General features: G+C 40.4%; 1 protein-coding gene across 1 annotated transcript in view; it reads left to right on the forward strand.

Moving 5' to 3' along the window:
• The window catches only part of macrod2 (mono-ADP ribosylhydrolase 2), a 421,359-nt gene that overhangs the window by 163,206 nt on the left and 242,666 nt on the right, over positions 1–15,487 (forward strand). The window contains exon 5 of the mRNA XM_086258668.1: positions 3,827–3,943. Within this exon, the coding sequence (XP_086114794.1) occupies positions 3,827–3,943 (117 nt within the window). The remainder of the gene's footprint in view (positions 1–3,826; positions 3,944–15,487) is intronic.

Below are 15,487 nucleotides of genomic sequence, written 5' to 3' on the forward strand. Positions count from 1 at the left end.
TCAGCCTAAAAGCTGGGATAAAAAGAGGTCACTTTGATCGTCTCTTAGTGCCGTGATGCAGGTGCAGCATCAGGATGATGATTTAGCATTTGAATGATTACTGCATCTAAGGATAATGAAAACAGGGACACAGAAATAATGGCGCGCACGAGTCTTTTGAGACTGCTGAAACATGTGGCTGATGACAAAACTTCATTAGACCTATAGAATTGAAATCCACTGAGCTTAGATGGCGCAGCTGCAAAATATGACAACAAATGATGTTTTACTGATGCTTAAATACGTCGATAATCAAAATAAAAAGTAATTCATTGTTTTTTCTTGTTGCTTTGATGTTTTATTGTGACGGAGAGTGAACAGACTTGTCCTTTCTCTCCAACGAATGTTAATGCCATTCTTAGTTAATGAAACTCTGAGACCGCCTTTGTAATGTTGCAGGCATCCATAATAGAAATCTGCAGGGAATAATGGTGAGATCCCACTTAAATGAGAAAATAAATTGATGGCCAAATTGCATGTGGGTCATATCTCCACTTATGGGAACTCAGATCTGCTTTTAGTTGCCTAAATAATGGACAGAGAAAACTGTACTCACATTCAGGTTTAGATTGCCTCCACTCTGCAATTTAATTTCAAATTACAAAGTACATCTGAAACCTCTCTCTGTTTCTGTGCTTCTCTGCTCCTCTCTATAGCTCTTTCTCAGACACAGAAATAAACACGCATATTACCCACAATGCATCTGCTGTATTCCATCCATTTCTGTGAAGTGGTTAAAGTAAAGCAGGTAAATTAAATCTGTGGCTTTGCCATTCGAGATTCTGGCAATCACCCAGATCAGTTTAGCATCTCCTTCTGTATTTCCAGGCACTGTGAAGAAATTTCCAGGCTTTTAGGGGCGCACGATGCACAGCGACACATTCAGTAACATCAGAAAAAGTAGCTAATGCAACTATGAACAGGGGGTGCGGTGAAATAAAATCAGAAACTATTATCTGCAATCTGACTTTTCAGGTACTGAGATAAAACACAGAATCCCATGTGCTTTTGTTCACCGTGTTCCTGAGGTGCTCGTAGGTAAAAAGATCGGTTATGCTCAGTAGTGATGAGTGTAGTCAGAGTGTCTGTGGAGGGCGGACTCCCACGGGAACTCTGCACAACAGCGAAGGGCAGTATAATATTTTCCAAACCTGGATGTCTTCTTATGACCATTAGAAGATGGTAGTTTGCTTTTCACCTGTGCAAGGGAAGCATTGATATTGATATTTGCTAAACTGTGTCTCCTTCCCTATTTCAGGCTGCAAGTTTTTTTTTATTAAAGGGATAATTTGCCTTCAGAACTGCCTTAATTCTTTGTGCCACAGATTCTTTAGAGATTTTGCTCCATACCCTTACACATTTGCTGTAGATTTGTCAGCTGCACATCCATGATGTGAATCTCCCGCTCCATCACATCCATCTGTTGGACTGAGTTCACAATGTTCACTATCACTATTTGAGTACACTATGTTCAAGAAATCGGTTAGAGATTGTTTGAGCTTTGTGACACTTTGCTTTAGCCTGTTGGACGCAGCCATCAGAAGATGGGTACACTGTGAGCGTAAATAGATGGACATAGTTTGCAACAATATTCTGGTAGGCTGTGGTGTTTAAATGATGCTCGGTTGATACTAAAGGACCCAAAGTGTACAAAGAAGATATGTCCCACACCATTACACCACCAGCAGCCTGAACTAGGTGATATAAGGTAGGATAGATGGATGCAATCCTGGTCCTATCATCTGAATTTCACCACAGAAACTGAGACGCATCAGATCAGGCAACATTTTTCCAATCTTCTACTGTCCAGTTTTGGTGAAACTGTGTGAATTATAGCTTAGTTTCCTGTTCTTAGCTGACAGGAGTGGTGAGTGACGGCTGTAAGCCATCTGCTTCAAGGTGCATAGTATTGCACGTTCTTCTTCTGCATAGCTTGGCTATTTGCGTCACTGATGTCTTTCCATCAGCCCGAAGCAGTCTGTCCATTTTCCTCTGACCTCTGACTTCAACGAGGCATTTTCACCCAGTGAACTGCTACTTACTGGATATTTTCTCTTTTTTTGGGATCATTTTCTGTAAACCCTAGAGATGACTGTGTGGGAAAAGCCCAGCAGATCAGCAGTTTCTGAAAAACTCTGGCCTATCTGGCATCAACAACCACGCCACGTTCAAAGTCGCTTTCTTCCCCATTCTGATGCTTGGTTTGAACTTCAGCAGATCAATTCGACCAGGTCTACATGCCTAAATTGCCTAAATCCATTGAGTTGCTGCCACATGATTGGCTAATTGGATATTATGCACATTAACACACCGCACATTTAAATAGGTGTACCAATTTGAATTGAACAATTCATGTTTGCAAAGATGCAACTAGACATTTGTGATCAATCTTGTTCGCACAGTGGATATTATAAAAATGCCAAGCCCACAGCCAGCGCTACATCTGCTCTTGTTGTGTTAAGTAGCTTTCATTGGCACCACAGCGATCCCTCCTCATATCCACATCACTGTCAAACTCTTGTTACTTTTTTGAAAAGCCATCAGGATTTGTCTCTGTCAAGTGCCTGTCCTTCAGTCCATTAAAGATGATTGATAGAGCTAGAAAATCTTCCACCCAGCTGTTGTTGTTGACTCATCTCTGAGAGATTGAAAGGAGCGGAGAAAAAGACCATCCCTCATCAAAAGACCTTTTGTCTGTGTTGACGATGTGAAGCAAAATAGATTTTAGAAGATAGGTTATAACTAATCTCCAGCCTTTTTTTTAAGATGTTTTTTATAGCTTTGTATAGGAATAATTATTAGATTATAGATGAAGATGGTGATTAGTCACATTTTTCTTTAATCTGAATATTACAAAAATGTTTAATGTTATCCTGCAGGCTCTTAATTGTCTGATCTCAACTCTTTTAGTTTTGATAGATAAAGTTAGTCTGGGAGGCTTTTGCCCTCCATTGATCTCGTCTTAACGAAGAGCAACCAAAAAAATGGGTACGTGTGGTTGTCCACCTGCCACTGTTTCCTCCTACCTCTGTTTTCCTCTAATGGCCTGTGAGGATTTTTACAGGACAACTTGAAGAGGATTTTATCATGTTTCAGTGTGATTGATAACATGCTCTTGGGGGGATGTCAGGCTTTCAGAGACAGATAATGCGGATTTCTATCTCTCTGCCTTCTCCTGTAAGACGTGCCATCAATCAGATGTATCCTGGCCTTAACCTGGTAAAATTAAAACCTTAGATAGGTGGGGGGATGGGCAGGGGTCTCCGTAGAACCAGGACACACACATCAACCGGGAGCATGACAGAATCAGAACACAGATCCACATCGTGGCAGGCTCACCGCAGAGAAGACGGTGGATTCCACAACGGGCCAGAAAATACAGTTAATGATCGGACTGCATATCGCTGTTGACAGAGGAGAGAGATTACAGGAAGAACAGTCTCATTTTCACTGTGTGCGGAGGCGTTATTAGATCCTAGCCCAGCTAATTTCATTCCTAAGCTTGTCAATATTTACCAGCAATAGGCACAGCACTCTATGGCAGACGCAGCCTCCCTATAGAGAGGAGATAGAGCACCAGGGAGCTGATTTGAAAACGTAGACATTCACTAACCGGAATCAAACTCATAAACATAATTTTCAGCTTGTTGCTGGTTGTTTGTTTTCTCATGATAAAGCACGCAAAGTCCTAATTAGCCCAGCTGGCTTGGGATATGTCGAGTGCCTGGTTTTACATGCTTCTCCTCAGGTAGGCCCTTACCTCTCTTTGTATGTCTGTTTGTTTCAGTTGATGGCTGCATACACAAAGCGGCTGGGTCCTGTCTGTATGACGAGTGTCACTCGCTAAATGGCTGTGAAACCGGCAAAGCCAAGATCACCTGCGGCTATGATCTCCCTGCAAGATGTGAGTATCAGTAATTATTAGCTTTTTCTGTTTGTTTTTGTAATGTGCGCCGAGGTGCCTTCCAGGATAATTCTCTAATTAAAACTGTTGCCATTGAGAGCTACATCACCTGACAGTGAACATTAAGAATTAGCGTTAAGTGCACTTTCCAGCATTAATCTGTAAAGTTTTTAATAAAACAGCTCATTTCTTTTCCAACACAAGGCTTCTGAACCAGCTGGCAGATTGCTCTTACTTTGCAATATTGCCAAAAAAATCATTTGTAGGGATAAAAAAAAATACTTTTGTCTTTTGATTGCTTTTAGACTTAAATAATTTTGTCATTTACATGTATATGTGTATTATATTTCAACCTGAGGCCATTGCTCCTGTCATTTTTGGATAAAGATGATCGCTTTTGCAAACTAAACACAAGCACACATGGCCCCACATGTCTTATATACACGCTTGTATGCTCTCATATAATGACTGAGGTCATTAGTGCCAAAAACAGAGTGGGACGCATTTGATGTTGAACAGAAGAACCTGTGAATCCAAATTACTTAGTTTTTAGAGCTCATTTGTAATAAACAGGGAATTGTTATTTGGAAGATAATTAATATGATTGGTGCTTGCTGTACTGCTGGATGAGAGTGTCGTCTGCACACAAACAAAGACATTAACGAAGCTATTAGTTGCTTAATTTGATTGATTTTTCATCCCTGATTTATTCCGTTAACAGATCACATAAATCTTGCTATCATGAAGATGAACGAATAAACGATTAGAATTTGGACTGCACAGTTTTCCTTTTCCCTCTGTAACGGACATAATGTTTTTTAATCAAGTTAAGAAAGCCAACGTGTGTTTGTCGTAGATATTTCCAAACGAAATTCTTTTCCTAATCGTCCTTAATACACGTGTCTCTTTTCAAACTTTGTCACAAGCTCCTTTCCTTGCAAACTTGAAATGGAAAACATGACAGGAGTGAAGAAATGTCACTTGGTGTAATTCGGTCGAGACAAACGTCCCAGCAGTCCTAACCTAACCCTGAAGGATTTCCGTGAGACAGCCAAGAGAAGACATTGAGGCTCAGATGAAATTAGGTTGTGTTAATACGGTATGTCGTAAAGATGTCAAACAAATGGAGCAGATAAACTGCGAGTCTGTCTTGTGGGCAGCAAGTTTAAGTGTCTGCAGATCCAAAGCAGGGTGCACCGTGACAATTTAATAACCTGCAATGTCACCTGGGAGCAATCACGCTGCCATTGGGTACTGTTATTGTAATTATCTCGGGGCAAAACACCTTCTCTACGCTGATAACTCGTTATAGATTGTGTAGTTCTTTACCAGGAACAGCCGGTTCGTTTTTGAATGTGATGTTATTTTATATTAAAGCATCTTTACTCCGAGCCGGTATCATCTTCTAGCTCTGATCACTGTCATAATAGCGTCGTCTCTCGTCTGCTCTCGGGGACTGACAGTTGCTTTACTCTTCTTTGTGAGCTCAGCTTTGACAAGTCTAAAGTCTATCCACACTTTGGATTTTATTCTTTTTTTTTTTTTTGCATTAATTTCTGTCTCTGACTTATTTGTTCCACCTCCACACACATTATGAAGCTGCCGTGACTGCAAACAACATCTTTTCACTGTACAAAATCTCAAATAATAGTCTGTCCACCCACTCACCACAGAACAAAGTAAACAAACACGACAGCAGACAATTTTCTCATTTTTGAATTTCCCTAAATTCAGGGATGTCACATGTAGGCGTATCAATAAAAGGGCAAAAGCTTGCAGTGAAATAGCAGAATATATTTTTCATTAATTGAAAGTTAATATGATGTTAATGGCCCTCTGCTGTGGCTAAAGCTGAATACATAAACTGGATAAAATGAGTTTTTAAATGTGTATAATGAACTGAACGTAGCAGATGGATCATCACCATTGATGAGAGAAGTGTCTGTTGACGATGCAAAAGTAGCCCTGTGGTCAGTCTCATGCTTAGAAGCACCCCCCCCCCCCAGAGAACATCTAAGCATAGGCTGCTTCTTTTTATTTTCATTTATACTAATTATAACATATGGTAAAATCAAACTGAGGAACATGATCCCTGGATTTTAAATAACATAAGGTTGTTTGATACAGATGCCAAAGGAAGAGCAAGCACATACATGAGTGAAAATTCAAGAAATGCATTATAGACGTGTGACAAATGAAGGGAAATCCCAATGTGATGGTCCACCGTGTCTCTCCATTGATCCTACTGAGTCAGCCTATCACATTACTGCACATTACTACCCTAATGCAAGCACAGAGGCTACTTTCAAAAACACAAGGTCAGTTTTTATCAACCAAAGTTCATGAAAACAAACAAGAACAGCAGCAGCAAAGGTGCAGAAAATAAAACTTTAGGAACACACAGATAGGAACACAAAAAAACACACACGCAAAACTAGGCACAGATCTGGGCCTCGTGCCAAAATCCAGGTTCAGTAAAACTCACTAGAAATACATTTAACAAAACTCTGATTCAGATTAAGGATACACACATTTAAATCCACTCCATGATTCCTACATTTGAAGCAGGTAACTAACGCACTTATATGGATGTCAACACACGTAGCGAAGCACCTTAATTTGGGTGTGCCTAATATCAAGTAAACGGTGTCTTATCTGTTTCTCCATATTTTTATCTTCAGTTCCTGCCACGTTTCGCCCCTATCACGTTACACCTGAGTAATTAGATTTAAAAATCCAATCTCTGGCCCTATGATAGATTGAGGGGCTGTCCAGGGTGTATGCCGTCTCTTGCCCTGTGACGGCCGCGGTAGTCGCCAGCCTCCCTGCCCATCCTGTTCTTTAAGATAAATTTCATGGCTCACACATGTTCATAATTTTCAGTCCTCTGGATTAAAATGGAGGCTCTGCTCTTTATTTACCCATTGATATAGTGAATCCTGGTTTTGGAGCTCCGCTGATGATGGCTTTCTTTAATTACTGATACACTTTCTTGATCCAGAGTAAAATACTCTGATTTGATCAACTCAAAAACCCAGACTCGAAGGTTTTGGTTGGACTCACACTTTTTTCCTGGAACAATGCAGAAGTGTGCATTAGAGGCAAAGGTGTGGGAGCTGAGTTAGGGTTCATATCTCATTGTGTTGCCTCTCAAAACCAAACCAACCAAAATTGTTGTTATGTTCACAGCACATGTTGTTTGCCACATATTGATTTCTGTAGCTGCAAAGACATTTAAGCTGTCAAACAACACTGCGGTGTCTGGATTTAATTTGTGAGACAGATATCATATGAACCAACCTGTTATTGAACTAACAAGTGAACACATATTTTATTTTACATTGTTAGCATTTTCACTATGTAGTAACTCCATACTGTATCAACAAGCGAAAGATCCCCAGTTCAATCCCGGGAGGAGACATAAATCCTTTGAGGTTGCGACCCGAAGGGCATCCGGCCTACAAGCTCTGCCAAATCAAACATGCTGTGCTGCGGTGACCCCTTGTGAATGAGCGAGCAGCCAAAAGCAGCTTTAGTAATTTCAGCATAAATTAAATTTTTTCATTTTTAAATTGTCAACAACAAAATATAATTTTTGTGTTTCACTGCATGCAAAACCGCTTCTGCTGACGCATATCTGCAGATGGTGGCTCCACGGCTCTTCCAAAGTGAGAAGAACACAGACAGATGGATTATTTAGCGTTTACATCTTGGCAAAGCACAATATTTCCAGCGTGGGCATTCTCTTTCTAGTTTTTCCTGAACATTAGTCGGCTTCTCACAATTTTCTATAAACATATAAATCTCTTAGAGGATTGCAGCCTTCTTTGGGGACTCCCCTCTCTGGAATCTATTCCACTGGATGTAATTAGACAGTCTAAACATACAATGCGAAGAACCAACTGTATATTTCTTTGCTTTTAATTAGGTTTGCAGGGATTTAGGCTTGGGTTGGCATTCTGTGTCCAGAAGTCGTTTAATGACTTTGCCAACAATGCATAGAAAGCCATTCATCACGCCATGTGCTCGGCTGTTTCTCTTGAAATTATAGCATTTGCGGAGTCTTAAGTGTTATTTAAAAATATCAGCCAAGGTGTATCATTTTTCATGAGAAAAAGAAAAGAAGATTAGACTGGTCAATTTTGTTGTTTTTGTAAGAAATTGAGAAATGACAATTTAAACCTAACACTCGAAGTCACTGGTAAAGCAATAAAATTCTTCCTTGTGTCCCGGAAAACTACTTAGTGCCCATGGGGAGAAAAGAAGTAGATCTGAAATCAGAGTTGTCCTTGTTTGGAGATTTGATGTGCCGAGGCAATGGAAAATGACCGGGCTAACCTATCCCATATCAGCCTTTTTTCCCCCCCCCAAGACAAGAAAATTGCTCTCCATTACATCCTTCTAAGCAGTTCAGACTGTGAATCCCAGTGGCAAATGAGCCTTTCCTTTAAGAAGGCCAAGCACATGTGGGACTGATTATTATGGGGCTGGCTCAAGATTATTTATCAATGACAGTAATTACCCACCTACCATAGCGGAAAGACTCCAACAAAAGAAAACTGTCTATTACATCAATCTGACAAGGAAATTGTCTGTTTGACCTCATGTTAGACAAGTTACTCATCCGTCCGCAGATTAATGATCAAACGAAAATACAATGTCAAGTGTAACCAGCTATGTCTCATATTTACGACTTTCCTACTGGAAGCTGAGTTTCAACACTGTGCAGTTATTCCATTAGTTAAGATAAGATAAGATAAGATAAGATAAGATAGAACTTTATTAATCCCTCGGGTGGGTTCCTCTGGGAAATTCGATTTCCAAAAAAGCACAGCACCGACAGAAGTTACAGAGTTATACACACACACATATATATAAATACAGAGACAATATAAATAAAATATACGAAGGGGATAAATAGAATAAATAGGAATAAAAATAAAAATACAAGTGAATTGCACATTTCAAGTATTGAGTCTATTGCACTGTTGACTATTTACAAAAGTATTGCACAAAAGGTATTGCACAGTGAGGTGAAGAGGCACTACAGCTTAGTTGTTCCCTCCTTTGTCCTCCTGTTTCCCCTCCCTCTCCCCTCCAGAGAGGAATTAAACAGTTTGATGGCGTGTGGGACAAAGGAGTTTTTAAGTCTGTTAGTTCTTGTCTTTGGGAGAAGCAACCTGTCACTGAACAGACTCTTCTGGTTGTTAATGGCCGTGTGCAGAGGATGCCTGGCATTGTCCATAATGTCCATCAGTTTCTTTAATGTCCTTTTCTCTGCCACTGTCACCAGAGTGTCCAGCTTCATGCCGACCACAGAGCTAGCCCTCCTGATCAGTTTCTCCAGCCTGGATGAGTCCTTCTTTGCTGTGCTGCTCCCCCAGCACACCACAGCATAGAAAAGTACTCCAGCAACCACCGACTGGTAAAACATCCTCAGGAGCTTCCTGCAGATGTTAAAAGACCTCAGCCTCCTGAGGAAGTACAGTCGGCTTTGGGCTTTTTTATACAGGTACTCTGTGTTGCATGACCAGTCCAGTTTATTGTCCACCCACAGCCCGAGGTACTTGTACTTGTTGACCACCTCCACCTCCTCCCCCTCTATCTGAACCGGCAGTGGACCTTCTCTGGACCTCCCGAAGTCCACAACCAGTTCCTTAGTCTTTGAGGTGTTGAGTTGCAGGTGGTTTGTGTGACTCCATGCGACAAAGTTCCTCACCAGACTTCTGTACTCCTCTTCCTGATCATCCCAGATACACCCCATGATGGCCGTGTCATCTGCAAACTTCTGAATATGGCATAATTCAGAGTTGTAGCAGAAGTCAGAGGTGTACAGGGTGAAGAGAAGAGGGGACAGCACAGTTCCCTGTGGTGCTCCTGTGCTGCTGACCACTGTGTCAGACGTGATGTCCTTCAGCCTGACGTACTGTGGTCTGTCTAGTTAGCATTTACGTTAAAATGTGCACCATGCACCACTTCAGTTGCTCTTCTCTGCCCGGTTAAAGTTGTACTCGACGTACCTATCTTAAGATTTTATAGCTTCGTTTGAAATATATCCATATGCAAAGCATTTTTTTAATGTCACTGTTACAACTTTGTCTCATATCAAGATCAACTTTATTGCTAAAACTTAAACACATTTATTAGCTTTTCTTTAAATCCTTCAAGTTCTACAAATGGTCCAAGTAGTCTGGAACAACACTGTTAAATAAAGCCTTTATTGGCCTTCTACAGCCATGTGAACATGAACGTTTACACAGGACTCTGTGTAGGCTGCTGAAAATTAAGCACTCTTATTGCCTCCATAGGAATTAAGAGGTGCATCCAGGTGCTGCTTATCAAATGCAGTTGATTAAGTGATCAACAGTAAGTGGGAGCACCTCTATAAAATAGAAACTTGGGCTGTTTGTTGGTGTGGAGCATTCAGGTGTTTGTTAACACGAATGCCACAATCATCTCAGGAGTCTACACCCCAGCAAACTATGCAATGCAAAAAACAGGAGCTGCATCTCAGGCTCCTCAGGCCTCGTTTAGCATGTTCAATGCTGACATGCTAGTACAGTTAGAAAAAGACTGAACAAGTTTGGCTTTTTTGCCAGAGCACCGTCTCTTCACTCTGAAAATAACTGTCTTTGGTTTGCAAAGTTTTGAATCAGCATCCGAACAAAACACAAGATTTTTGGAACAATGTGCTTTGGACAGAATGGAGACGTCGGACCGTAATGCACTGCATCGCATTTGGTGAAAACAAGCCCAGCATAACAGCACAAACAACCTCACAGCACAAACAAACTCATAGCAACTGTCAGTACAGTGGTGGAGGGGTGATGATTTGGACATGTTTTATAGTTCCAGGACCTGGGCACATTGCAGTCACTGCGTCAACCAACAAAATAAACACCTAAATATGTAATAATAAGTAATAGCTAGCACCTAAAGTGTGCAATAGGACAATGATCCCAACATACCAGCAAATCTTTAACTGAATGGCTGAAAAGGAGAAGAGTCAAGGTCAAATGCTGAGGTGAGACCACAAAAATAGCTGTGCATGAAGAATCCCTGCAAACCCCAATGAACTGAAGTTATTTCTGCTAAAGGTGGTGCAAAACTAAGCTATTGAATCATGGCATGTACTTAATTTTTACAGGACTGCACAGAGACCTGCGAAACCTTTTTTACATGACTGTATATGTTACAAACTTAGTGTTTTACCCTTTAATGAAAAATCATCATCATTATTATAAAAAAACATAAATATAGCGCACTTATTCCAAATTACTACGACTCACAGAGCAGGCAAACGTCTGAAAAGCCAAATTGGAATAATCCTTTAAGTAAAATATAACTCGCTTAATGGTAATAATCTGCATTTATCTGGTGCTGTTACGGTAATTTAAATGTGTGACAGTTTGTAGGATGATATGCAGCGGCTGAACTCGACAATGGAGATGTCTGAATCTTATCATTATTATGCTGGTCCACTAGTCCACTCTAATAAAGTTTAGCAAAGACCTCGTGGGTTAATCAGCACTTGCACATTTCAGCCCTAGCTGTCACAGTAGACCTAGAAAGTATTTAGGGTTCAAACTAGAGGTCTGCTTGAGAAAGTTAATGTCCCAGAGGAACTTTTAGATAGAGGTTGGATGTTTTCATTCTCCAGTTTCATCTGAAATCTTTTACCCAGTTTTGTTTTTCTCCCTAGGGCTACTTTAGATTGACAGTTCAAAACATTTGCACTGTTTATTGTTTTGCCTCCCCCCCACCCCCCCACCCCCCGAATCCATTATTCCTTGAGCTCTAAGTATATGCTTTAAATAATAAATCATATTTGGATCCAAGAAAGATGGGCCAAGATTTAGTTTTATCGTCTTTCTGTCATAACAGTGGCCTCTTTCGACTTTAATCTTTAATTATTTGTGAACATGTTTTTATTGAGCTTCTTTGTTACATGAATGCAACAGTGCTGTATTCATTTATTTGTATATCTAAAACGTCTGTAGTCTCACTGAGCAAAGAACATGTTCAGTCCGCTATTTCACAAACTCTTTAAAAGAAACGGTGATCATTGAGATTCATATGACGTTTGTAGTCACTCTACATTATCAGTGGTAAGGTTTTAGATTTCAGCCTTTGGAGTATTGCCTCTAGCCATCCCGCTCTGATAGTGTGGAGACACAACCTTATCCATGCAGCACTGAGATCCTGGCAAACCTTTGATTACCCTCTTATCTAAAACTAGATGCTAACTGTTCTTGACACACTCAGCTGACGCTCCGTGTCGGCAATGACTTTGCAGTTCTCCAGTTCGCACTCAGGCTTTGCTTGAACAACATCACTTCATTCATGTATTTTTTTTTCATACTGCTACCACATGAGCCTCCTGGCATCCTGTGTCCACTGAAACCATACTGTGGTTTTAGCTTCTCAGTGTGTGTTACTAAGATCTAAGAGCTTTAAAAATATCAGAGCTCTCTACCCTTCTGTTTTCACATGACATTGTAGTTTGGCAGCATCTGGCAGACAGAGCGACTAGATCTAAAGGATGTTATTTCTGTATCTGTCTCACTTACCACCATGACTTAACCGCTAAGTAGAAAATCATTATATTTATAAAATAAGTGTCCATACAATCATGTATATTTTATGTGTCTACAAATTGATCATTTATATATATTATTATGTTATTATTTTGTAGCCTTCTGAACTGTAACAGTAGCTGAAAAAGGTGGAAGGTTATCAGTGTAATCACTCTAGGTCCAGTGCGACCTGGAAATCTGAAGGAGGGCATAAATTTTGGACTTTTAACTGTATTTTTATACGTTTTACAGCTTTTCCTACTGATAAAGTCCTCGCCCATGGCTGTTCCTCCTGCAAAGTAATAAATAAACATTTAAATGACCAAAATCTCTTTCACTATCTACTAAAAAAAATTTCTGTGAATTAACAAAGAATTTGTTGTATTATTACAAAACATTTTCTGTAATTTTACACATCTCTTTTTTATAATTTAACTCCAAAGAGTCGCTCACCACATCAGCATTTCTCTATCGTCTAGAAAAAGAGACGTACTGTTGGAATTCTTTTTTTCATATATAAAGATATCTGAGTATTTTAATGTGTAGTTAAACTTATTTACACTGACAGAAAGGGGAGTTTCACTGATCGGGCCTACTTAAGGTCAAAGTGGGCTGAATGTTGCCCAGATGTAAAATGAGTTTGACATCCCTGCTCTCGGTAATTCTCGTCTACAACAAATCTCATAGCAAGTGATGTATTAAAGATTGAATATTTGCCATGTTGCTCTGGTTTATTTTCGTAAAATATTTAAATGCCAAGAACTGATTCTAGTTTCCAGTTAAAACTCTTTAGACGTAATACCTATTGAACTAAACCATCAAAGTCTTTTTTTTTTGATAATCCCGTTTCTTTCCCGTTCTGTGGAAAAATCGGTCTAATGACAAAAACTGCTCACTTTAATTGGACGACAACACAAAACATGGACAAAATGACCAAACGCTGTGATGGTGGGTTCAAAAGTTTGTTTCAGCGTCAGTGTGTGGAAACGGCGCTATTGCTGCGAGCTCTGGTGGAACTTACAGGACCGCAGTTAGATGAAGCACCTTTGGGAGATGCACCCTAGTTCGTTTCACCTCCTTCTTTATCTTCTGCTCTCTCTCAGTACAAAATGGGAGTCTCTGGTGTTTACTGTAACTGCACCTGTGCTAACAATACTAATCACACACCTGTGATAAATTTTTCTCCGTAATAGCATGAGGAATCTTTCCCATGCCCTATTTAATCTGGGAGACCAGGCCGTCTGTTTCGTCTCTTTCCACTCAGCAAACACAGATAAATCACAACAAAGTACTCGCTATTAGTAAGTGGCATATATAGCTCATTTTGACACATTCGGAGGACCATTGGACAGCCCATAATTTGCTAATCTGGATGCAACCTGTTTACAAGAAAGATTTCATCATATATAGTAGCTCTGTCGGCCAAGGTTTCGCTTCAGGTGTGATCAGCAGTGATTGAAAGGTTAAATCAACTATGTAGGAAGAGGTTGTTGTCGTTTTTTCTTGCTTGATTATTTTAGGAATGTTAAAAACATGTTAGGTTGATTGGATTTTTAACAATAACATATTATTTAGGCATTCAGTGTCCGCCCACTCTTTTGAAGCCAAAGTATAAATATAACAGATAGAGACATTTTATTGCAAAAGCAGTTAGTAAGCAATTTCCTGGCCTCCCTTTTCACAAATGAAATGGCTAATGGCTTTATCTCTTCATAATGCATCAAACAGAAGTGGTGAGACTGCTACAAGGTGTTTCTTTTTCTCATTTTGAATTCAAGTGTGGAGTTAAAGAAATCCTTTGTTGCAGCAGATAAATTAGCGGGGGTTAAATCAACCCCGGTGGCCATCGCAGTCCCAGCCACACGCACACAGTGCTAAGTCAACGTCTTCTCTGCTGCGCACTGTTAGCGCTCACATCATAAATGTCACTTCATCTCTTCACCCACACTCCATTTACCAGCAGGGTCTGCCACGGACTTTCTCAGACAGTCTTGATTGTTTTAATGTTTTTGTCTGGTAGCTCGGTCGCTCGGCCTGCCGGTCGTTGTTTAGTTTTAAATATAAAAGCTGAACTTTTTGTTGTAATAGTGGCTGAAGTGATTACAATCTTTAGTCTGAATAAAGGAAGGCATTAAATCAAGGAAAGGTGAGAAACTCTTAAAAAAAAGTAATAAACCTTTGTAAAAGAAAAGAAAAGAAAAAATGGCCAGACCTTGCTGCTGGGATGAAATTTTAAGCTGTTTGTGATTATACACTCTAGATTTCCAAGATGAATTAATGATAGAATTAACTGAGTATGAAAAGGAAAATAGTATATCAAGGAGAGGCCTTTTTTGTATTATTTATGAGACAAAAACTGCTTCTCCACACTAATCATCTCACTCTTTAGCTCAAAGAACAGAATAAAACTAAATTCACTCTATCTGTGAAGTCTCACATACTCTTCTGTGTCGCTCTCCTTTCAGATATTTGGGTTTCCTTTGTTGGCTGGCCTGTCAGTCTTCCAGGCCTCTTGAGAACCGGAGTAATTTGGTAATTTTGCCTAAACGGCGATACTGTAATTATGTGGCATCAGCTGCCTAGCTGTCAGTGAGACGGCCAACGGTCATTCATCACCGGGAAACTAGAAGTGTGTGTGTGTGTCTCTTTGTGTGTTTGGTTGGTGGTGGGCTGGTCGTGACTGATCGGGTAAACATGAGCAGTCAGAAAGTGCGGTGGTCTCTCACAAAAATGGCTGAAAATAGGAGGTGAGAGGCCTTTGGAGTAATGGGGTGCAGGAGTAGCTGCAGCCTGTGTGGTAGACTGGTTGTTTGACTGATGGGGTGGGGGTGGGAGGTGGTAGTGGCAGCGGTTGTTTTCTGGAGGAGGGGGTGAAATCAAGGCGTGCCCGAGCCCCAGGATGACAGTGATGCGTCAGGAGGGGGTGGGTTGGTGGCGGCGGGAGGGGGCTTGTGGGTGGCAGATGAAG

The sequence above is a fragment of the Aulonocara sp. 'chitande type north' Nkhata Bay genome, linkage group LG13 (assembly GCF_057382095.1).
Source record: "Aulonocara sp. 'chitande type north' Nkhata Bay isolate Kocher_YH1m ecotype deep benthic linkage group LG13, A_spYH_male_GT1.1, whole genome shotgun sequence".
Taxonomy (NCBI): Eukaryota; Metazoa; Chordata; class Actinopteri; order Cichliformes; family Cichlidae; genus Aulonocara; species Aulonocara sp. 'chitande type north' Nkhata Bay.